General features: G+C 48.5%; 1 protein-coding gene across 1 annotated transcript in view; it reads right to left on the bottom strand.

Annotated features, from left to right (window-relative positions):
• SRRM4 (serine/arginine repetitive matrix 4) overlaps positions 1 to 24466 on the bottom strand; it is a 218126-nt gene that overhangs the window by 23359 nt on the left and 170301 nt on the right. The window contains exons 3-7 of the mRNA XM_077835343.1: positions 20020 to 20166; positions 10603 to 10689; positions 8219 to 8296; positions 4309 to 4335; positions 903 to 953 (exon numbers count right to left, since the gene is read on the bottom strand). Of these exons, the coding sequence (XP_077691469.1) occupies positions 903 to 953; positions 4309 to 4335; positions 8219 to 8296; positions 10603 to 10689; positions 20020 to 20166 (390 nt within the window). The remainder of the gene's footprint in view (positions 1 to 902; positions 954 to 4308; positions 4336 to 8218; positions 8297 to 10602; positions 10690 to 20019; positions 20167 to 24466) is intronic.

The raw sequence follows: 24466 nt of genomic DNA, 5'->3' as shown, positions 1-24466 counted from the left end.
GTAGTGTCCCAGCTGCGTTAGCATACCTTAACCAACTGTCCCTCTGCTCCCCGAAACATCTCTTGCTTTTCACCACATCTGGGGTCATAGGCTCAAAGAAGGGTTCCATGCTACGGGTGCAAATTACATACGCGCATATTGCACGGGTAACGGTGGCTGTTGTTCCCACATTTGTGCATGCAGATTGCATACACTGTATGTGCAAATGGACACTTGTACACCCAAGCCACCCTTTGCATGCCCAATTGCATGAAGTCCTTGTGTCCATAATTACCCTGCATACATGTGAATGCATATATTTTGCAGGATTGAGGCATGTGTGGAGTGTACATCCTCAAAGCACATTGCTACAGCACAAAGAAAATGTGATCATTGGGCTTTCCATGTGCCAAGCCTCCTTCTGACACTATTGGCCATCTCTCAGAGGTGCTGTACCTTCAATTTTCCACAAGCATCCAGCAAGGCCAAGTATGAACTGTGCATTTTGCACCTGCCCGGGAGCAGCTCCCTGCCCTTTGAAACGGCAGCCCTCATGCTTTGATCTTTACGCTCCAAGTAGAGTTGGTCAGAGAAAAGGGACAAACATTTTACAAACTTTTTTGGATATTTTCCCCATCCCCAACATGAAGTTTTTCTAGTTTCAAAATTTGAAATGTTCAAGTTTGGAAAACACTGATCAGCTCTAATTCAAATCCTCCTTGGGAAGGATAAAAACATCCCTTGTTTGATCTGGAAAACAAGCATGTGATTTCAAAATGCAAGAAGAGGTTTACTGTGGTGGGTACCCATCTGTGGCTAACCCCAACGGGGTTTTCTGGCACCAAACCCTCCCCAACATCCATGACTCTAAAAGGGACAGTTCAGCAAAAACACATTCGATAGTTCAGTACATTTCTACTTACTGTTTTTTGTGTTTTCTTTCTTCCTTTCTTTTACTTTTTGGGCTTGAGGAGCTAAATAAGAAATAGCTAATTAACTGGAAGATTTCAGTTCTAATCAGCCAAAACAATCAAACTAACAGGACATTCAATCTCAGCAATCACTGGCATGTTTTGTTCACCATTGATGCAAATGGACACAATTCCATTCACACCAATGGACTTGGGCTTACTTAACCCAGTAGAGCGAATCTGTTCCATTGTGTTTCAGTAAAAACACATGTTGTATTCTGAGCTCCAAACAAAGGGATCAGTCATCCCACCTGCCTTATAGAGAAAGTGGATGAAAACTATATATTGAATAAAGAAGAGGAGGACTTGTGTCACCTTAGAGACTAACAAATTTATTTGAGCATAAGCTTTCGTGAGCTACAGCTCACTTCATTGGATGCATACCGTGGAATATACATGTATTGGTAGAGTTACACCTGTGTAAATCTGGAATAAAGCAGCGGTGTCTTGGATCCATAGAGACAAAGACTTCAATGAGTAGGATACAATGAGCTTCCTGCACAAGGTCCTTCAGACGATGAATTCTCATCACAGTGTAGATTTGCTGGTAAAATCACACCATGAGAGAAATGCGGGCCAAGCCACTATAGATTTGCTTCTAGAAAGAGGTTTCACACTTTCCTGAGCTCAACTTTCTGAACCTGCACCTCTCCCCACTAAAAAAAAACCCTAGAAGCTGTCTTGGGAACACAAGTTTTTAATTAAAATCCACATTCTGGAACCTTTAATTAGAGTGGGGCTCAAGCCCCAGCCAGCACAGTAGGAAACAGACATCAGATGCTAGCTTGCTCAGTTGTAAGATGAGCCCCTAAGTCTGTAAGTTGAGGAAGGAGTTTCCATCCAGCCTTTAAGCTTGTTGAGCAATCAGAGTAAGAACTTTAAACTAGCAGCGAAGTTGGAGGGAGGGTGGCTTCTGCTCACTGACAACTGGACGAGAAGCTGGATATGCGTCAACAGTGTGCCCTTGTAGCCAAGAAGGCCAATGGCATTTTGGGATGTATAAGTAGGGGCATTGCCAGCAGATCGAGGGACGTGATCGTTCCCCTCTATTCGACATTGGTGAGGCCTCATCTGGAGTACTTTGTCCAGTTTTGGGCCCTACACTACAAGAAGGATGTGGAAAAATTGGAGAGAGTCCAGTGGAGGGCAACAAAAATGATTAGGAGACTGGAACACATGACTTACGAGGAGAGGCTGAGGGAACTGGGATTGTTTAATCTACAGAAGAGAAGAATGAGCGGAGATTTGATAGCTGCTTTCAACCACCTGAAAGGGGGTTCCAAAGAGGATGGATCTAGACTATTCTCAGTGGTAGCGGATGACAGGACAAGGAGTAATGGTCTCAAGTTGCAGTGGGGGAGATTTAGGTTGGATATTCGGAAAAACTTTTTCACTAGGAGGGTGGTGAAACACTGGAATGCGTTACTTAGGGAGGTGGTGGAATCTCCTTCCTTAGAAGTTTTTAAGGTCAGGCTTGACAAAGCCCTGGCTGGGATGATTTAATTGGGGATCAGTCCTGCTTTGAGCAGGGGGTTGGACTAGATGACCTCCTGAGGTCCCTTCCAACCCTGATATTCTATGATTCTATGGACCCTCACAGCTAACAAGGTTGCAAATGATGTCTGGTTTGACAGTGCTGTGGTCCCCAAGGGACAAATTAAAACCCAGGAGCTATAGGAATGCCTCAAAGCCGGGATCCATAAAGGGAAAGCTGTCAGGCCCTTTGCTGTAACAGCACAGCGGGACAGCACTGCAGAAAATCTTCCAAATGCCCTTGCACATAGGAAGGCAAAAATAACACTCAGTGAATGTATGACTCCTATACTGTTCCCTCTAAGTCTATGCACTCTCCCTTTAAATATTTACCTGTCCAAGGAAGGGTTAACCTTAACCTAGATATAAATATGAACTCCAGGAGCTGGATTTAGTGCATGGCCTATGCTTGTATATCATAGAATCATAGAACTGGAAGGGACCTCGAGAGGTCATCTAACCCAGTCCCCTGCACTCATGGTAGGACTAAGTATTATCTAGACCAGTTGTTCTCAAACGAGGGGTGCCGCTTGTTCACGGAAAGCCCCTGGCGGGCCAGGCCGGTTTGTTTACCTGCTGCGTCTGCAGGTTTGGCTGATCGTGGCTCCCACGGGCCACGGTTCGCTGTTCCAGGCCAATAGGGGCTGCAGAAAGTGGCACGGGCCGAGGGACATGCTCGCCGCCCTTCCCGCAGCTCCCATTGGCCCACTGGGCTTTCCCTGAACAAGCGGCACCCCTAATTTGAGACCCACTAACAGGTGTTTCTCCAACCTGCTCTTAAATATCCCCAATGATGGAGATTCCACCACCTTCCTAGGCAATTTATTCCTGTGCTTAACCACCCTGACAGGAAGTTTTTCCTAACATCCAACCTAAACTGTCCTTACCGCAATTTAAACCCATTGCTTCTTGTCCTATCCTCAGAGGTTAAGAAGAACAATTTTTCTCCCTCCTCCTTGTAATGACCTTTTATGTACTTGAAAACTGTTATCATGTCCCCGCTCAGTCTTCTCTTCTCCAGACTACACAAACCCAATTTTTTCAATCTTCCCCCATAGGTCATGTTTTCTAGACCTTTAATAATTTTTGTTGCTCTTCTCTGGGCTTTCTCCAATTTGCCCACATCTTTTCTGAAATGTGGTGCCCAGAACTGGACACAATACTTTAGTTGAGGCCTAATCACCACGGAGTAGAGCGGAAGAATTACTTCTCAGGTCTTGCTTACAACACTCCTGCTAATACATCCCAGAATGATCGCTTTTTTTGCAACAGTGTTACACTGTTGACTCATATTTAGCTTGTGATCCCCTATGACTCCGAGATCCCTTTCCACAGTACTCTCTCCTAGGCAGTCATTTCCCATTTTGTATGTGTGCAACTGATTTTTCCTTTCTAAGTAGAGTTCTTTGCATTTGTCCTTATTGAATTTCATCCTGTTTACCTCAGACCATTTCTCCAGTTTGTCCAGATCATTTTGAATTTTAATTCTATCCTCCAAAGCTGGCAGAAAGTTTACCAGGGGTAGCATTCACCCGTGTATAGAGGGACCAGCATGAGACCCAAGCACCACTCGGGTCAAGCAGCACATACAGCTGAATTCCACCCCAATGAAAGAGGCTCAATGTAGCTTTAACCTCAGATGTTCTGGAGGTGGAGGGGGAGCCTAGGGGGTTTCATAAGCTCTGCTAGGTGAAACTTGCACCTTCCTGCACCAGCACTAGCAAACCTGGACTTCCCTAGAGTCTGATGGTGTTTCCCATCACCCCATGTGGGCAGAATTAACCCATACTGCTTAGGTGGGTGGCAAAGCTTTCAGAGCCCTTACCTGTGTCTTCTCTTCTTTGAAGATAACCTGCAAGAAGCAGATATATAAACTGAATGTAGATGTCACTGTGGAATCAACACACACACTGCTGCATTTGTTCAGAGACAGACACATTTCAGCCCATCTCCCTCATATAGACAGTGGAAAGATATTAAAATGGCTAAGAGAAGAGTCCTCCCAACAAGGACCTTTCAATAGCCCTCAGCTACCATTTAGCCACCTAAGGATATGTCTACATTGCGAGCCGGTGATGTATGTCCCATCGTGGGGAGACACACCTACACTAGCATGCTAAAAATAGTCTAGCCATGGAGGCATGAGTGGTGGGAGGAGCTAGCTGTTGCCCCGTGTATGTACCAATCTGAGATGCTAGGCACGTACTCACGTGGCTAGTCCCTCCCGCTTCTTGTGTTGCTGCAGCTATGCTCTATTTTTAGAGCACTAGCTCCATCAGAGCTAGTGTGGGTCTATCTCCCCAGGCTGGGAATCGCACTCCCAGCACAAAGTGTAGACGTGCCAGCCTTCCCAAGACAGCTTAGCCTGCCAGGAGCTGAGCTCTTGGAAATGCCGCAGTGGGAACTACTGCATGCTGAGTGCTTTGACATTCTGGCCCCCATTTGTGGGTGCCGAGCACTTGACAATCTGGCCCTGAGTGTAAGAGCTCTGTTAAACTGGGTCTATTTATTCCTCTGATTGGTTGCATTTTCCCTGCTGGTGCTAATCTAGCCCTGCAGCTAATTCAGCCTTGGAGGGGAGAGATGAGCCTGCCCAATGGGTAGCTGTAATCCGTCTGTATCGAGCAGTCAGGAGGGCCCCCTGGCCTATGTGTTTTCTCTTTATTTTGGGCCAAATCCTTGTCCCTGGGTTAAACGTGGGGTGGGGGACCTAGCACTGCCTCTCTGAAACCTGACCATGGTGGTTCTCTGATGATGATGGTGGTGGAGGGCAGGATTCGGACGGATGACCATTCGGATGGTCAGGACTTGTGTTCTAGGTGAGCTGATTCTCTACACACGCCTGTTAGGAGGGTTAGTGATGATAATGTAGGATTCAGGCCTGTATATTCACCAGAGATAGAAGTTTGGGTCTTGTTTGCCCGTTTGAGTTTTGATATGGTTATAGTCTTACTAACATGTGTGAACAAAGACACTGTGTGTTGCTTCTGCCCAGCCAGATGGGTTTGTTAGTATAATGGGAACAGATAAGAACTGCTAAAGTGTTACTGGACATGGTGGGAAGATCATATACAAGCACACACTTGAAGACTGCCTCAATTCCTATCTCAAGGCAAGGTCAAGCAACCAGTCAGGAGGGGCAATGTGGGATGAACGGGAAGGTATACGAAGCATTAAAAGGCCAAAGCAATGCCTGTCCCTGACCCTAGCACAACCTTACCCCTCCCATGGGATAAAACAGAGGTGGGATGAAGCCTCCAGACTCATGACCCCCCAAAATGGAACATGACCATAAATTGTAAGAGGTGGGACCAAGGGGGTGTATTGCAGGTATAATTATGCCTGTTAAGGAGTGGGGGAACGGGACACTGGGAAGCAAGGCTCAGCGGTGTCAGAGCTATGGATATGCTTGCTTGAAACTAACCCCAATAAACATTGCCTGCACTTCGGACTTCTGGCCTTCTGCTTTCTGCCTGCGTGACAAGAACCAGGGAAGGGGATGAAGGGAAAGCCCCCTAACAATCCCCAACACCCCACTTAATACTACAGATATGTGGGCCCAGTTCTGATCTTAGGGACACTGGTGTAGATCTGGAGCCTCTCCATCAATGTGAGTGGGCCTGATTCCCCACTGCTTTGCACCCGGGGCCATCATTTACACCTGTGCAAAGTGGGTGTTAAAGGCTGCTCTTCTGAACTGGGGATGAATTGCCCCTGCTCTGCATGGTATACCTGGCTACACAAGGTACAGAGCAGCAGAGATCAATGGGGCCCATCATTGCTGGGGCAGGGTACAATCTAGGGAGGAATATGGCATGCTTTGTAGTGAAGTGCATTGGAGGAGTTTTTTCTTTTTGCTATATTCTATTTTGCTATATTTACTTCTCTCTCCCTGAGTATCAGGCTCACTTTTTAGTCCTTTGGTTTTGTCCCTTTTGTAAGACTGTCCTGGCTTGTTGGTTCAGTCAATTATAAATACATGAACTTTCCGAGGAAGATGGCACCCATTGTTCTCAGCAAATATTGGGTTAGTGGTTGGAAGAAGAAACTGGAATGTTTGATATTTAAAAATTTAATCATGTTCTTTACATTAGAGACAGCGGCGTATTAACGCCTAGGCTGACAAGGCCTAGGCCTAGGGCAGCAAATTTGCAGGGGCGGCAAATTTATAATAGCAGCCAGAGACTGCTTCCCCCGGTGCCGGTTCACGCTCCCCGGCCCCGCCCCCACTCTAGTCCTTCCCTGCCCCCTCCCTGCCCCTATTGGTCCCCTTCCCCAAATCCCCGCCCCGGCCCTGCCTCCTCTCCTGAGCGTGCTGCGTTACCCCCTTTTCCCGCCTCCTTCGCGAAGCTGTTTCGTGCACAAGCACAGGCAGGGAGTGGGGGAGAAGCAGGACCCGGCGGCGCGCTCAGGGGAGGAGGCGAAGGCGGAGCGGAGGTAAGCTGGGGTTGGGGTTGGGGTTGGGGGGGGGCAAGAATTATTTCAGGGCCTAGGGGCGGCAAAATCTTTAATCCGCCACTGATTAGAGATGGGCCCGAGCTAGCCAGTTTGGAGCTAGGTCCAGCTCAGCGCAGGTCTCCTGCTTTGAAGGCATTCAGATCTGCTTCTGGCCTGCTGGAGAGAGAGATGCCTGCTGGGACGTTCAGAAGTAGATGTGCACCTGAACTGTTCTAAATGTTCGGGCTGGACGAGGGGGGGCTGAGTTTGGCACATGGAGTTTCTGTTTGAGCCCATCTCTGGTTCCAATATTTGGGTTCTTTTGAGGCTCATTGAGCTAGGAATAAAGCAGGATGGAAATGGGGTGACTGATGACTAGCGCCATGGGAAACTCAATGGTTTGGCCTCAGAGGGTTTCCTATAAATCTTGCCTTTGAGTTTAGGCCTTGCCTTCCATCCTTTCCTAGAGCCCCCACCCCCAGGACATCAGAACGCTGCCGCATGAGCATTTGCACCTCCTTGCGTTGTGTAGGGTGACACTTGGGCAGGTTTCAGTGGTCTGGCATTGAGACCGCACGCGAGCAGTCGGGCTGAGGGACCGCACGTGAGCAGTCGGACTGGGCTGGCACGTGCAGGCTGCATTACAGCTGCTTGGTCCCAGAATTCTGCTGAATTTAAGCTTCCATTTAAAAAGGGGGAACAAACCAAACAAGCCAATGGCTATGAAAGAAACCTGGCCCAGCGCTGTCTTCGGATAGGCAGACACAATCGTTTGGTGAGTGATGCGGACAGCCCACGTGTCAACGCCAAAGCCCCCGGAGAAAAAAGTTGAATTCTGCCGGGCCCAGCAAGGTCTGCAAGGGAAGAGAGGGAGGGAGAGCTGGCAGCTCCCTGCCCCTTGCACAACCCTTTGGAAGAGCACAGGTGTTGCTCCCTGCTAGGGCCAATGCGGGTACTAACTTCCTGAGAGTGGGTGGGGTGATAAGGGTGTCAGAGATCCCATTGCAGCGGGAGCTCCCTTTCTGGGTCAGCCAGGATCCCTTCCAGGGACTCCCACGCACCACTTACGTCCCACTTTAGCCCAGGGTTAAGTGAGAGTTAAGGCGTGCATAGGCGTTGCACTGGCCATCCCCCCAGGGGCCAACATTGCCCAGGCAGTGGGGCTGAGCAGCATGGATACCCTTTACCTCTAAGCCTCCTTCTAACGAAAACCACCCAGCTGCACTCAACCGCCTTGCGTTCAGTGCCTGGGGAGGAGTGTGCGCTGAGCTCGGGGCGGAGAGTTTTAGGGGGAATACCTGTTTCTTTTTCGTTTCTTTGAGCTTTTCTTCTTCTTCTTCTTCTTCTTCACAGGCGAGGGGCTATACGATGGAGACCTGGGGAACAGCGACAACATGTTACTTACTGGGCATGTGGTGCCCCGAGCCAGAGGAGTCTGTCTGCTGGGGTGAGTGTCTGGGGACACAGGGGTTTACCACACTAGCCTTTCACTCGGGAGACCTGCATTCCGATCCTTGCTTAGAGGACAAGCGAAAACGCATTCCCTCCCTGGCAGGTGTTGTTCCCGTCACGAAAGATCCCTGAATTTGCCACAGCTGCCAGGCAACATGCAGGGGAGGCCCAGAGGGCTGCAGGTTTGGGTTGAGCTTTGTGAGAATCAGAGAACATTGCCCAACCTGCTGCAGCAGGGTCCCTTTTGGTCCCGGGTGCCCACACCCCACCATGGCCCGACAGAAATGTTAGTGCTCAAACTCCAGCACTGTGTGGTGGGGATATGAGCAGCTTCATGCTGACTGGGAGCTCTGTGCTGAGAACAGCCTAAAGAACTCAGTGCTGTCCCCGCAGTTACTGCATTGACCCCCCCCGCAACCTTCTCCCCTGTACTCAGGGGATCCCGCTCTGCTACAGCCCTGGCTGCAGCACATACACAATCCCCCTTCCCTGGCCATTGCCCTAGTTCCCTCCTCAAATGCACACGCCAGTTCTTGGTCTCTTTCCCCTCAATGCGAGTCTGATCCCTAGGGCTGCCACAGCCGGCATGACAGTTTGAATAGAGTGAGACAATTACCTCCCATGTCTTATATACGACACTCCGGTTAATACGCCCCAGAATGATATTATTGAGTAATGATATTTTTGCGATTGCACCCTGTTATTGACTCATATTCAATTTGTGAACCATTATAACCTCCAGATCCTTTTTAGAAGTACCACCCCCTAGCCAGTTATTCCCCATTTCGCAACTGTGCACTTGAGTTTGCCTTCCTCAGTGTAGCACTTTGCACTTCTCTTTATTGAATGTCATCTTGTTGATTTCAGACCAATTCTCCAATTTGTCGAGCTCATTTTGAATTCTAATCCTGTCCTCCAAAGTGTTTGCAACCCCTCCCAGCTTGGCGTCATCTGCAGATTTTATAAGCATACTCTCTACTCCATTATCCAAGTCATTTATGGAAATGTTGATTAGTACCAGAACCAGGACTGATGTGTGGGACCCCACTAGACTTGTCCTCCCAGTTTGAGAGCGAACCATTGGTAACTACTCCTTGAGTATGGTCTTTCAACCAGTTGTGCACCCACTTTATAGTCATTTCATCTAGACCACGCTGCCGTGGTTGGCTATGTTCACAGGCAGTCAGAGAATGGCAGTTCTGAAAAGCAGATTTATTTTTTCACAGCTCTCTCTGGCCTTTTTTTAATCAGGGGACGCTTCCCCTCTAGCAATATGTTGAAATGCAAACCCAGGCTCTGGATTTCTGCCTGGTTTGATTGCAATGAAGACATCACATTTATTTCAGCAGGTGTTAGTGCAGCTGACTGTGCTGGGTGGAATTTCCCATCTCAAGGCTGCTGGAGCAGACACAGCCTTGCATTGCTGCCACCTCCTGGCACTGACTTTTCACACAAAGCTTATCCCTGAGCTTTAGGTCCTGGCAGCGCAGCCCTGCCCTGTAGTTGCTGGCTTAAGGTGATAGGTCTGAGTCCTGCTGCGATGCCAAGATCAAGGTGTTCAGACGCCCTGGGGATGGGCCTGGTAGAACGACCTTAACAGAACAGAACAGGTACCAGGAAGTCCCCCTGAAAGTAACACATATTAGATAGGCAAAAAACACAGGGGCACACTCTTAATTTGCACTTCATTTGAAACCATAGAATGATAGAATCTCAGGGTTGGAAGGGACCTCAAGAGGTCATCTAGTCCAACCCCCTGCTCAAAGCAGGACCAATCCCCAACTAAATCATCCCAGCCAGGGCTTTGTAAGTTAGGAGTCCACATACCTTTGTGGGTCTGGGCCTAAAGCCCTATATGGGTGCTAAGTGCAGAACTGTGCCCTCTGATCCATCTCCTAGTGTCCGGCCCAGTCTAGTTTTAAAAGTCCCATGAGATGGGTCTTCCCCTGTTTTCTTGTAGGGAGGCTATTCCATGGCCTAACCGATTTCACTGTCAGGAAGTTTAACTTGATATTCAGCTTTTTTTGCCTTCTCTTAATTTCACCCCATTGCTCCTCGTTATACCTCCAGGAACCATGCTAAATAATTCCTTTCCTTCCTAGGAGCGAACAGAGTCTTTCCTGTCAGATCACATGCTCTCCCAGCTGTCACCTAACCGGGGAGATATTTTTCCTTTGCCTGGGATCTGAGCAGCCACTGGTCTGTGGGGTTTCCCCCTCTCCGAACTCACCTCCTCCTCTTCTTACGTGTAGATTTCTTTTTCTTTTTCTTCCCCCGGGATGGGGGTGGTGGCGTGTACTCCTCATCGTGTGAGGGGCTTGAGAGAAAGAAGGACAATCAGTTGACCCATGTCAATCAATGTTGTTTTCATCCACTTCCTCAATTCCCAGATAGTCCTGACTGAAGGACGTTTTCCAAATCTTCCTGCTGTACCATGAAAAACTGGGTTTCATGGCAGATCTATAATGCACGGTAAATGCTTAATTACCATGTCAAGAGCAATTTGGTCATGCTTTAAATTAACTGTCTCCTCTCAGGATTTTATATATATATATATAATGAGATAGTTACTGTATGTTACTCACATGCCCGTTGATTATTTTAAAAATATTTATCGAGGTTAACAGCTCCATGACAGATTTATAAGTTTTGTTACCCTCAGTAAATAGGTTTTAAATAATTAATTGGCATCTAATTCGCATACAATAATTATGGCAACTAGATAAATTTCTCTAAATTTAATAAGAGAGTTAACAAATTTTAAACAGCAACTGACTACAAAAACGTATTTATTGAGGTGTTATGGTAGTCTAATGAGATATAGCTCTCTTACACCATTGTTAAACCTCAGAAAAATATTTCCCTGGGTATTTTTTTTTACATTTTGGAACATACAGCACATAATCTCATTATATTTAAATTAAATGCAAATACTGTAGTTAAATGAATTTGGGGCACTTAGTTAATTTGCGGTTATCTGTTAAGCAATCCAAACATTCTTAGGAAGGGAGGAAGTGCTGTCTAGTGGGTAAAGCAAGTGATAATGAGTCAAGATTCCTGGGTTGTATTCCTGGCTCTGTCACTGACCTCCAGCGACAGCTTGGCCCAGTCACATGGAATTGGATTTTCAAATGTATTTAGTGATGATGCACACACAGCTGAGTCAACTCTGAGCACCTCTGGAAATTCCACACAGCTGGGGGCTGATTTTCAGAAGTGCTGAGCATCCCCAGAGGTCAATTGGACTTGCAGGTGTTTACGACGACTGAAAGTCAGGCGGGAGTGTGTCGCAGTTTGGGAACCCTAAAATTGAGACCTCCAAAATTAGTGGATACGTTTACTTGCATGCTTCTGTGCCTCAGTTTCCCCACTTGTAAAATGAGAGATAACACCTGTGTCAAAGGGATGTTGTGAGACTTAGTTACTATTTGGAAAGTGCTTTGAGATCCTCAGACACAGAAACCAGACTAGAATGGAACAGGAGCTAGAGAAAGGACAAGTATTATTAACAAAGTCTTGATACATGGAAACCATCAGAGCATGAAGATATTTAGAATGACAAGGCTGCAGAGGGAGGGGCAGGAGCTGTTTTGCAGCTGTCACTGATTTACATTCAGGGCTTTCACTGCACTTTACAGGGCCCAGGATAGAATCGGTCTTATCTAGGGATCGAATTACTACCAAAATAACGCTACCATAAAAAGCCAATTGTTTAGTGTTTTTAATACACTTTTTTTATAGCCCTACAAAACTAAACGTGATGCTAATGTTTTGCTCATGAGCCATGAATAACTGAAGAGCAAAGTATTTTTGGAACGTGTAAAGAAACTCTCCTTCATTGCCAGGGCTCGGGTGGTAAATGTGTAACAAGCAGAATGCCCCTCCTTCTCCGGCCCCCGAGTTATCGGCTCACTAGTTTATTTTAACATGGAGAAACGGGTCCTATCACAAATATATTACTCGGATGTGCTGGCCAGCATCAGGAGAACAGTGATCTTCTAGTTACATAGCAACCTGGATCCAGACTATCACCGCTGCAAGGGGCCAGCGTCTGCCACCCTTACTCAGGACAGAGGCCCACCCTATTCCACAACAGGAAGGAAGGCACAGCCCCATGCCTCAGGAGATCTGCGTTCAATTCCCGGCTGCGCCTGGATGGCCGTGGGCAAGTCAATCAGGTCCAGAGTCTCAAAGGTATGTAGGTGTAGGGAAGTATAATCAGGAAGGTCAAAAAAGAATTTGAAGAACAGCTAGCCAAAGACTCAAAAAGTAACAGCAAAAAATGTTTTAAGTACATCAGAAGCAGGAAGCCTCCTAATCAACCAGTGGGGCCACTGGATGATCAAGATGGTAAAGGAGCACTCAAGGAAGATAGGGCCATGGTAGAGAAACTAAATGAATTCTTTGCATCGGTCTTCACGGCTGAGGATGTGAGGGAGATTCCCAAACCCGAGCCATTCTTTTTAGGTGACAGATCTGAGGAACTGTCCCAGACTGAGGTGTTATTAGAGGAGGTTTTGGAACAAATTGATGAATTAAACAGTAATCAGTCACCAGGACCAGATGGTATTCCCCCAAGAGTTCTGAAGGAACTCAGATGTGAAATTGCAGAACTACTAATTGTAGTCTGTAACCTCTCATTTAAATCAGTTTCTGCACCGGGTGACTGGAGGAGAGCTAATGTGATGCCAATTTTTTAAAAAGGCTCCAGAGGTGATCCCGGCAATTACAGGCCAGTAAGCCTGACTTCAGTACCAGCAAATTGGTTGAAACTATAGTAAAGAACAGAATTATCAGACACATAGATGAACATGATTTGTTTGGGAAGAGTCAACATGGTTTTTGTAAAGGGAAATCACGTCTCAACAATCTACTAGAATTCTTTGAGGGAGTCAACAAGCATGTGGACAAGGGGGATTCAGTGAATATAGTGTACTTAGAGTTTCAGAAAGCCTTTGACAAGGTCCCTCACCAAAGGCTCTTAAAACAAAGTAAGCTGCCATGGGATAAGAGGGAAGGTCCTGTCATGGATGGGTAACTGGTTAAAAGATGGGAAACCAAGGATAGGAATAAATGATCAGTTTTCAGAATGGAGAGAGGTAAATAATTGTGTCCTCTAGGTGTCTGTACTGGGATCAGTACTGTTCAACATATTCATAAATTATCTGGAAAAAGAGGCAAACAGTGAGGTGGCAAAATTTGCAGATGATACAAAACTACTCAAAATAGTTAAGTCCAAAATAGACTGGGAAGAGTTACAAAGGAATCTCATAAAACTGGGTGACTGGGCAACAAAATGGCAGACGAAATTCAGTGTTGATAAATGCAAAATAATGCACACTGGAAAACATAATCCCAACTATACATATAAAATGATGGGTCTAAGTTAGCTGTTACTGCTCAAGAAAGATCTTGGAGTCACTGTAGATAGTTCTCTGAAAACATCCACTCAATGTGCAGCGACAGTCAAAAAAGTGAACAGAATGTTGGGAATCATTAGGAAAGGGATTGATAATAAAACAGAAAATATCATGTTGCCTCTATATAAATCCATGGTGCACCCATATCTTGAATACTGCATGCAGATCTGGTCGCCCCATCTCAGAAAAGATATATTGGAATTGGAAAGGATACAGAAAAGGGCAACAAAAATGATTAGGGGTATGGAAGAGATTTCATATGAAGAGAGATTAATAAGACTGGGACTTTTCAGCCTGGAACAGAGATGACTAATGGGGGATATGATCGAGGTCTATAAAATCATGACTGGTGTGGAGAAAGTAAATAAGGAAGTGTTATTTACTCCTTCTCATAACACGAGAACTAGGGGTCAACAAATGAAATAAATAGGCAGTAGGTTTAAAACAAACAAAAGGAAGTACATCTTCACACAACGCAGAGTCAACCTGTGGAACTCTTTGCCAGAGGATCTTGTGAAGGCCAAGATTATACCAGGGTTCAAAAAAGAACTAGATAAGTTCATGGAGAATAGGTCCAGCAATGGCTATTAGCTAGGATGGGCAGGGATGCAAAACCATGCTCTGAAGTGTCCCTTGCCTCTCTTTGCCAGAAGCTGGGAATGGGCAACAGGGAATTGATCACTTGATGAGTGCCCTGTTCTGCCCATTCCCTTTGAAGCACCTGACAGTGGCCACTGTCAGAGACAGGATACTGGGCTGGATGGACCATTGGTTTGACCCAGAATGGCCATTCTTATGTTCTTGGGTGTCTAAATCTCAAGCCACCTTACTACCTTTGAAGATCTGGCCTTAAACTCTCTGGGCCTCAGTTTCCCATCTGTAAAATGGAGATAATGCCCCTCTCTTCCCCACCCTTTCTTTTCTGTTTAAGTTTTGCAGGTCAGGGTCTACCTCTCACCATGTGTTTGTGATCTTTGATGGGGCTCCAGGCATTGAGATATTAATAAAATAAATAATAATAAAAATAATAATATAGTCCTGTTTATTTCGGTGGTTCTACTTGCACAGTAAGATACCACTCAACATGTGTACATATGGTACAGTCTAGGCCTAAACTACTAAAAAATTAGCAAGCCAAGGCCAGGCTAACACCACATTCTGATGGAGGGTCCAATTTACTCTTGCTTTGTCATTTTCCCAGAGCCCCAAAACCACACTAAGCACCAGGCATCTGCTAACCACCAGGACTCTAATTACAGGATCACTTCACCGTTCCCTGAAATGCAGCCACCTCTGTGGTGATGGGTGGCAAATGTTGAACCACGCCCAGCAACATCACACAAGTTAGAATAGCCAGTGAAGGCTGCCATGTCCCCGGCAGAGAAATTCAGCCCCTCTGTCCTTGTGACAAATTCCCTTGGGTACTGGATAACTGCAAATGGCCAGGCACACACTGCATTCCAGGCCCAGGCTTGGGGCATTTGATTTCATACCGCCCTAGAGAGAATGGCACTTGTTATTTGTTAAGTACAAAGACACAGGGGAAGACCACCCCTGCCCTGAAGAACCCGCAGCCCAAACAGACAACAGAATCCACACTGCGAGACCCAGGGGAGTCTGTTTTGTTGATGTGGGTCAGCAATTTTGGCCTGAGGGGAAGGGGACTGTCACAGGATGTGTCTGCCTTGTAGTGCTCCCTGCTGGCAACGCATGGCATCCAAAAGTAGTGGCGGGGTCAGTGGGCAGCCAGCTTTCCCAGCCTGCTGTCTGTCTCCCCTTTTATAGGGCCCAGGAGCCTTCCCTTGAGCCCAGCAGGGCAGCAGGTTCAGTCACAGGTACACTGGGCCCCACTCCCTCTGAAAGGGGCCAGGCTGGTGACAGAGACCTTTTGGAGGGAGGCTCTGATGGAGGATCTCTGAGGATGTGGTTTGGTAGCCTGCCTTAGGTGCCCTTCATCCACTGTTGCATCAAAATAGAGGAACAACATGCATCACACGTCCCCGTGAGAGATCAAATCCCAGCTTCTGTTCCTAGGCCCTTTTGAGATATATCAGCTTTCCATCCCATTCCAGGAAACATTCTCCCTTTCTACTATCATTTTCCCTTTTCCAATCTATTCCCTGGACACTGGGCTTGGTGGAGGGATTCCTGATTTACACTGGTATAATGGGGAGCAGAATCAGTCCCGCTCACTAGAAACCACTGGTTCTTTTCAGCCTGGTACTGGGTCAGCACGCTGCTTTTTAGAGGCGGAGGGACAAGTTTTTTTTGCCAGATAATAACGATCATGTCCCTCTGTTGCAGATCAGAAAGGGGGATGGAATCGTATTGCATCCTCCAATTAGCATTTCAATATGTCCTCTCTTGCTTTTTCGCCTCTCAAGTAATTCAAAGCGCCAGTGGAAGATTCATTAGGAGATGTAGTACACTGCCTTCTTGGTAACAGGCTTGATGGGCCTTTTATTTGTGGTAAGGGAAAAGAAATGTTGTTTTGAGGGGGATCGCTGTCTTTCTTCAAAATCAGACATCTGTCTCTGTGCAGATGCAGAGGGACTTTTTGTCATCATCACAAGCTAATTCCCTCCTGTGCTGTATTGCCCAAATTTCTAGGCAAATAGCACTCAGATTGGTTTTCTTCCCCAATTTTTTTGCATAAGTGTTTTCCTTTCATCTGCCCATTACATTTTCCCACATGCCAAGAGCAAACCATACACTTTCAGGGCCTGCAACTTATTGGAGATAAAGGAAAATAACAAACCAAAAAAGAACAAAAGTAAGGTGTCCAGAGAGAGCATGTTGGGTCATTCTAAGATGCTGCATCACCTCTGCCTCACAACATGGCAGATGCCTCTGAAGACAGGGCAGGCTCCTTAGAAATGGAAAGCTGCAGTACGGTGATGCAGCTACACTCCATGTGTTCCCCTTTCCTGATCTTTAATGGAAATTCATAGATGTGAAGGCCAGAAGGGACCATTGCATCAGCTAGTCTGACTTCCTGTACAACCCAGGCCAGAGAATATAATCAGTCCTCCTGTATCAAGCTTCATCTTGCTGGCGTTCCCCCGTGAGGATTTTCAGAAGCCTCACAACCTCGGAGATCCTCCATTAGAGCCTCCCGCCAAATGGTCTTTCAATGGAGGGAAATCCCCGCACGAGTCATGGCATGGGCCGACCCCTAACTGCCAGGGGTTAGGAAACAACACCCGCTGTGGGCATTATTCCGAAATGGCTCCCCCATTTGACATTCCCCCTCCCCACACACTCTTTCAGAGCCCTTTGCCTCATCAGGCCCCTGGAGTCTCTCCCTCCCACTGCAGTCCTGCTGACGATGGCCTCTCTACCTGAAAGCCCACTTGCTTCACATGCCGGGCTTTGCTCTTGCTCCCCAAGCCCAGATAATTCTCACACTGACCTCAGAGTAAAAAGGCACAAAACTCCACCATCCAAAGTCAGAGGCTGTTTGCCGGGATTTGTATAGGCTCCTCCTGGAATCACTCCCCAACACCATGGGCTGGCCCTAGTGTTGGGAAGCTGAAGGCATCCCAGCTGCTCTGGTAGGTGGCTTCTGCTTTTGTGCCAATGGCCAGAGTAATGCGGGAAGGAAGGTGGTTGAAGTTCTGGGAGGAGACTGGTCCACCAAGGTCTGTACTGTGTAGCAGAGGATCCTGCCCCAGGCCCTGCCCACTTCAGGTGCCCCCGGAGAGAGATCTACCTACTGCATCAGCAGCACCACCCCCTGCCATGTCTGGGTTCACGCTGGCCATCTCCCCTTCCCATAGCAACCCACCCCAAACATGGTGGCTTGCAAGCGCTGACTTTACCACAGACCAAGACGGCATGTGGCCCCTCCCAGCTTGGTACTGCCACGGAGGTGGCATAAGCCTCACTAACTAGCCCAAGGGGGACTGATTGGCAGGGTCCCCCATTCTAGAATGACCAATGGCTTGTCCCAGATTGGCAACTCCCATGTTCCTGCACTGGAACATCTGGCTCTGGAGAGGGATGGGAATCACAAACTCAGCAGAGAAGCAGGCAAAATAACCAGTGTGATGACAGCTGCCTTGGGGACAGATTCCAGGAGGCATTCTGTGCTCCCTGAACATCAACTCTGCCAGGGAATGGGGAGGGAAATCTAGCAGGAAAAAAATTAATATCTTCCCCAGTTATTAACCTGTAATATCTGGACAATCTTAAGGTCCCCTTGAAAGCTCTGGCCAGATCTTCAGTCAGGAGGGACTAACGCCCATACAGCATCCACCTTAACAACAATCCAACATAAATGATTGCTATTTTTTATGGTAACACCTAGGGACCTCAGCTGAGATTACAGCCCCATTGTAGATATATAGTGAGAGATAGAACTTACAGCCTAAACAGATAGGAGAAAGAAGTATTTCTAGCCCCATTTTACAGACTAGGGACTAATGCCCAGAAAGATTAAGTGACTTGCCCAAGGTCACCCAATAAGTCTGTAGCAGAATTGGGAATTGATCCCAGATCCCCTGAGCCCCCAGTCCAGAGTTTTAATAATTAAACATTCATCTGATCTGCTTCCATGATCTTTCATGTATATTCATGACCTAATTTATTTCAGTGGGAGCTGTGATTTCTCAGCACCTCTGAAAATACAGCTATTCGGTTCTCAGCCCTTTCCACGGCCTCTTGACAGCAAATCCAGTTTTTCAGTTCCGGTACCTCCATGGCTCAGGGGGCAACAGGAGAATGAACCTTTAGCCTTCACCCCTCATCCCCATGCAGATTCTTGTAGAGCCCTTCCTGGTTTCTGCAGATAATTTACTTTGTCTTTGATGTAGAAACTTTCTCCCTGAGTTCATCTGACTTGAATTGTTTCTCTCTGATTGTCATCAAAGTCTAATTAAAAATACACTTTAGATTATTGCGCTGGTTAGCTTGAAATCTGAAGATATGAAATGTGCTTTCTCTCTCTCTCTCTCTCTCTCTCTCTGTGTCTCTAGCAGCTTTAAACAAACGGATTGGCTCTAATCCCAGAGATAATTTAACAGGCAGGGCATGGAAAGGCTGTTCACGTCATTTATAAACTTTTGATTAATTTTTCCCCTTTCAAGCTACCACAAGTTAAGGAAGAATTGATAATGAACCTCTGCCCTAACAAGCCCTGTGCTGTTGGTCTGTGATCTAGGCATGGGCAGAAGGGAATCTCTTATGGTAGGTCTCAACTGCTAGCACCTCCATCACCCACAGCAGAGTACTGGGATGCTGGCAGGTGGCCTGCCTTCAAACCCCCTCTAAGCTAAGGTGACCATATGTCCCGTTTTGGCCAGGACAGTCCCCTGTCCCGGCTGTCCTGACTTTTTGGGGAAAACTGTGCATTTGTGTGGACAAATGCAGTTTTGCTAAAAAAGTGGGGTGGGACTCCTAGCGGGGCATGGAGGAATGTAGGGGGAAGGCTGGTAACAAGTGGCAATGCCAGCCCCGTGCTGGAGGGAGGTCTAGGGAGAGTATCTCGGGCCAGCTGGCCAGCCCCACACGCAGCAGGGAGAGGGAGGCCTCAGGGGCCCCCACGCATGGGCTGGCAAGTGTGGCCTTGGGCCGCCCTGCATGTGGAGGACACGGTGGGGAGGCTGGGGCCAGACGCGGGCACTGGGACGGGGAAGCTGAGCCCAGCCCTGTGTGGGTGGGAGGCAGGGACGGCTCAGGCCAGCCCCCTGGGGGTGGTCACCCTATTCCAAGACCAGTTTGAAATGGTGGCCATCCACTGCTTGGATGCACGTTCACTGAAGCGCCCGCTGCAGGCAGCCATTTTGGGAAGAGAGGGCCGGGGGCTGCCGCAGCGTCTGGGGGGCGGAGGGGCAGTGTAGCGAGTGTAGGTGGCATGGCAGAAACCCTGCTGCCGCAAGGGGAAGACTGAAGCTCCTGGGGGTGGAGGGCCCGTATGCATTCGTGGAACGGAGCCAATAAGCGCCTACGCCTCAGAAGCAGGTGTGATGCCATCGCTATCACAGTGGGGTAGGAACGCCAGGTTACCGGGGGTGCCGGGGGGAGCTCTGCTGGATGAGTTAATGGAGCGACTCGACTGTCGTAGGCTCTCAATGGAGACTGCGGCAGAGTGGGACTCCCTGCAGGGACAAACTTGCAGGGGTCCGGCAGGGGGGTTAGGAAGCTGGCTAGTACACCCCTCCCACAAAACCTCACCCCACTGCATTAGCCACTGCTCCCAGGAAGGGCCTCAGCGGCTGGGCTCTTACCTGCGGGATCTGTGGTGGGCGTACTGTCTGCTGTCCTTTCCTTTCACACAGCCATTGGTGCTGGAGGCCTCCTGAGCTGTGTTTCCATTCGGCTTTTCCAAGCGTCTCTCCTCCGTTGGGCATGACAGGCAGCTCGGCGTCTCGGTGCTGGGCAACAGATCAGAGAAACAGAGCAATGAGGGGCCGTTCTCCAGGGAGGTCACCTTGTCTGAAGGACTACGGCCGTTAATGTGTGTGTTACGCTCGTGCTCAGATGCTCCACCCGAGACCAGAGCCCCCCCGGTGCTAGGCGCTGTGCAAACAAACAGTGAGACAGTCCCTACCCCCAAAGGATTTACAGTCGAAATGGTGAAGCAGAGGGTGGGCGAAAGGAAGGAAGTTTCCCATTTAACAGATGGGAAACGGCGGCCCAGAGAGATGAAGAGAGTTGCCAAGAGTCATCCACTGGCTTTCAGGCCGGAAGGGGAGGCCTCTGCTCCCAAGCTCTGTCAGCAAGGTGGGTAGAAGGAGAGCCCTGTGGGAAAGAGGCGGATATGGGCTCTGGGTGGACTGGTGTTTGGTACAGATTCATACACACGTAGAGCCTGGGGTGGCGGAACCGGGTGGTGGAGGGGGCTAGCGCCCCTGCAATGGACATACTGGTGAGAGGTAGATCTAGGTTTCTGTCTCCCCACTTGTTTTTCACCCCCACGGTATCTCACAGAGGAGAGAACCAGAACCAGAGGGGATGAGCAGCCACGGCGGCACATAACATCAGACCAGCTACCAAGACGCAGGATGGATTCCCCGGCCCATCGTGGTCCAACCTTTCAGCCACTGTGGATCCTGATGGAGACACTGGAGCCAGGAGTATGAGTGTCAGCCACCAGGGTGGGGTGGGGACGGGACAGGGCACCAGCCACCGAGGTGGGTGGGCGGGACAGGGCACCAGCCACCAAGGAGCTGCTGTAGTAGAAGCAGTAGGAACTACTGGGAAGCCCATCCCCAGCCTGGAGATGGCTCCCCAGCTACCCGCCCTTCAGAGGGAGCTTCCACCCCGCCCACCTAAAGCTCTGGATGTGAGAAATAACAGCGAGCAGAACGGGAGGCGACGGCTCTGGGATTACACACAGCTCTCAGGACACCGTCACCTCCCATTAAAGCCACGCGAGGCTTAGGTGGAGAGAATTCCGTTCCCAGTCCCTTGTGTGTCACAGGAAACAACCAACGTTCAAACGAGACTCGAGAAAACACTTGTCTGAAGTCTGGCTCCAGCGCGACGCCGACCCGTTTCCATCTGCTTTCACGTCAGAGCTGCCACGAGCATTGAGAGACCGAGGCTGGGAGACTGCAGCCTGGAGATGGCTCATTTAACAGGTAAAACAGGAAGGAAAACAGCCGGCAGGAGAAGGGAAAAGCGGGTCCGAACAACAACACTCTCTAATGCAGTAGGCACCAAACCCCTCAGCAATATGGAGAGTGATCCCAGCAGGCAGGCTGTGCACTCTCACTCCAGTTGCTCCTGGCTCCGAGCTCTGCTGGCCAACCTGCCGTACTGCACTATCCGTGTTCCCACTCCGAAGGCTGGCACTGCCCTTGTGCGGCTTGGCTGGCACCCCCCCCTTCCCTACCCAGCTGGCATGTCTGAGGGCAGCAGTGTGGCCAGCACAGCCCCCCGGCCCTGACAGACCCAAAGAGACTCCCTGAATGAAGCAGGACACAAGTAGCAAGGGAAGGGGGTAGGCAAGGGAGAGTCCAGGCTGTGGTCCTACCATGAGCACCAGCGATGGACTGATTTTCCTAAAATGCCATCAGCGTCAACTCCTCATTCCAGGCAAAAGCTTCCGTTTAACCTTCCAGGAAGGGGCTGCTCTTTTTCTGCAGAGATGTCTTGCAGGCACATATTCCTGGAGGGGTTGGACAGGGTGCAAGAGGAAGCCAAGTCTCCTTGAAGTTATGAGCTTTCCTGTCAGCTTCAAGGGGCTTTGGGTCAGCCCTTGAGGTGGCAGTGGTGTAGCAGGCTGGCCGGGGCACTGGGATGAGGGGTGGGTGGAGCGATGGTTGGGGGCAATTCAGTGACAATAGAAAATGTAACCGTGACACTGACAGGCCAGATGCCAGCTCTTGCCCAGGCTGTAGGCATGAGCTAAGAACGGACAGCCTCGTAGCTGGAGACCAGAACAGGTCACCTGTGTGTTAAGCTTTGCTCCAAATAGGTATTAGTCTTACAATCCTGCATTTACTGTTTAGACTCTAAGAACTGCTGCATACGTGACTCTCACTTATATACATATATAGGTTAGAAGGTGATAGTTAGTGATAGTTCTGGAACTGTAAACCGCCTAGTCAGGAGCAAAGCATTACCCAGTGTGAAATATCAGTTTGCCACAGCATGTGTTATCTCCTCCCCAATAAAAGAAGGCCAATAGACACCAGACAAACCATTGGGGAACATAAGAGGACAAAAGACTTTGTTGATTGTTCTACCCCCACCCCCCACCCGCTGCCCACCCATGAAGAGGAGACATGCATGTGAACTTGTCCCATCATCTTGAACTCTGGGGGAACGGATGAAATCCCTGACAAGAAGAAACTGCGTCTTTTTGGCTGTTCGAACTCTGAATGGCCAGAGACTCTAAACTGAAGCCAGAGATCCCTGGGGGCTGCCTCCTGGGTCTGTCCTGAAAGACACTTGGAATTGACAGATCACTACACTTCTGTCACTCTTAGGATTTAAGAACATAAGAATGGCCCTACTGGGTCAGACCAAAGGTCCATCTAGCCCAGTATCCTGTCTTCCGATAGTGGCCAGTGCCAGGTGCCCCAAAGGGAATGAACAGAACAGGTAAACATCAAGTGATCCATCCCCTGTCGCTCATTCCCAGCTTCTGGCAAACAGAGACTAAAGCATTTAGATGGTAACTCATTGGCGTGTGTATGTTTGCTTGCATTAACCTGAAAATAACTCTTTTATTCCGTTTTCCTAGTTAATAAACCTCTAGACAATTTATTACAGGATTGGCTACTGCTGTTGTCCTTGGTGTAAGATCCAGGGTCCCAACTGAGCTGCAGGTAAGTGACTGGTCTCTTGCGACTGGAAGCAGCCTAAATGTGGTGTGATTTTTGGTGCAAGTGCCCATTTATCACTAAGCCCAGTTTGTCTGGGTGGCAAGATAGACATGGCCTTAGACTCTCCAGTCTACACTAGAGAGCTTACAGCGGCAAGGCTGTACTGATGCAGCTGCACCGCCATAAGATCTCTCGTGTAGCCACTCTCTCCCCTCGAGATACTTAAACCACCCCCAACAAGGGGCGGTGGCGATGTCAGTGGGAGAAGCTCTGCCACTGACATAATGCCAGTGAAACTCGTGTCGCTCAGGGGTATTCGGCATAAGTTTTGCTGACAAAAGTAGTAAAGACATGGCCTAAGGGGATGGCCTGAGACTCCACGGTAAGACTGTTCCAGTGATCCAGGAGTTCCCATTTGTTACTGGCTTGGTGAAATCGAATCCTAGACCACACCGTTTGGGGTGTCTGTGCTGTCTTTGACAGCCTGCCCTGAGGCAGGCGCTCATGGTTGGGAGCCACTCCACACAGCAGGACAGCAACCAATCACCTGTTGACATTTTTCTTACATCGATCATCTACCTTGTCGAGACCGTGCCCCTTCTTCTGTGTCTGTCCGGCGTCTCACACCATGGGGGCAGGGCGGATGTTAATGGCTAATATGCGTAAGGATAATGGATGCATTACCAAAGCCATATTACTGCAGTAGGCAACGATCAGTGGCCTGGCTGACTGTCAGCAGACGGACCAAGCAGCCAACGGAAGCAAAGATGGGACCTCCAGCTGGAGATGAGACACAGTTTAGGGAAGCTTGCACGGCCACTGTGCAATGCCATCCCTGCACAATAAGAATCAGGAGATTTCAGCACTGGGGCTTTCAAGATAGCACCCCATGGGTGGCATTAATTATTACAGAAAGAATGATCAGTTGATGAGATATTTACATGTCTTCTACTCCCAATTCCTAGTACTTCAGGACAATAGATATTGTAACCAAACAAGAGGAAGTTCTTCTGCATGTAACCAAGCTGCACATAGAAAAAACTCAGCCCCTGGTCTGTTTACATGCAAGTTAACCTGCTGTAAACTGATGCACCGTTCTTCGCCATCAGGCGTTCAAAGAACAACCATTCTTCTAATCCAGGGCAGGAAGCTGCCCCAGGCAGCAGGATGCCAGTAAAAATCAAGGGTGAGAAGATGACCCACAGCTCATTGCTCTCCCAATTGGCTTGGGCGATTCAATGTTTCTAATACCTGCTTAATCAAAAGAGGTGGCTGCTGCTTGGGCCGTAGGTGGGCAAGAGCAGGGAACGTGGCTTGCCACGTCCCCGCCAGATAAGAAACAAAACAAAGGAAAAAGCAAATATTCTACTGCGTTAATTTAAATAGCTCCTGCGTGTCC

The sequence above is a fragment of the Eretmochelys imbricata genome, chromosome 15 (genome assembly GCF_965152235.1).
Source record: "Eretmochelys imbricata isolate rEreImb1 chromosome 15, rEreImb1.hap1, whole genome shotgun sequence".
Classification (NCBI taxonomy): Eukaryota; Metazoa; Chordata; order Testudines; family Cheloniidae; genus Eretmochelys; species Eretmochelys imbricata.
The sequence above is the reverse complement of the archived record's forward strand: the minus strand, read 5'-3'. Positions and strand labels throughout refer to the sequence as shown.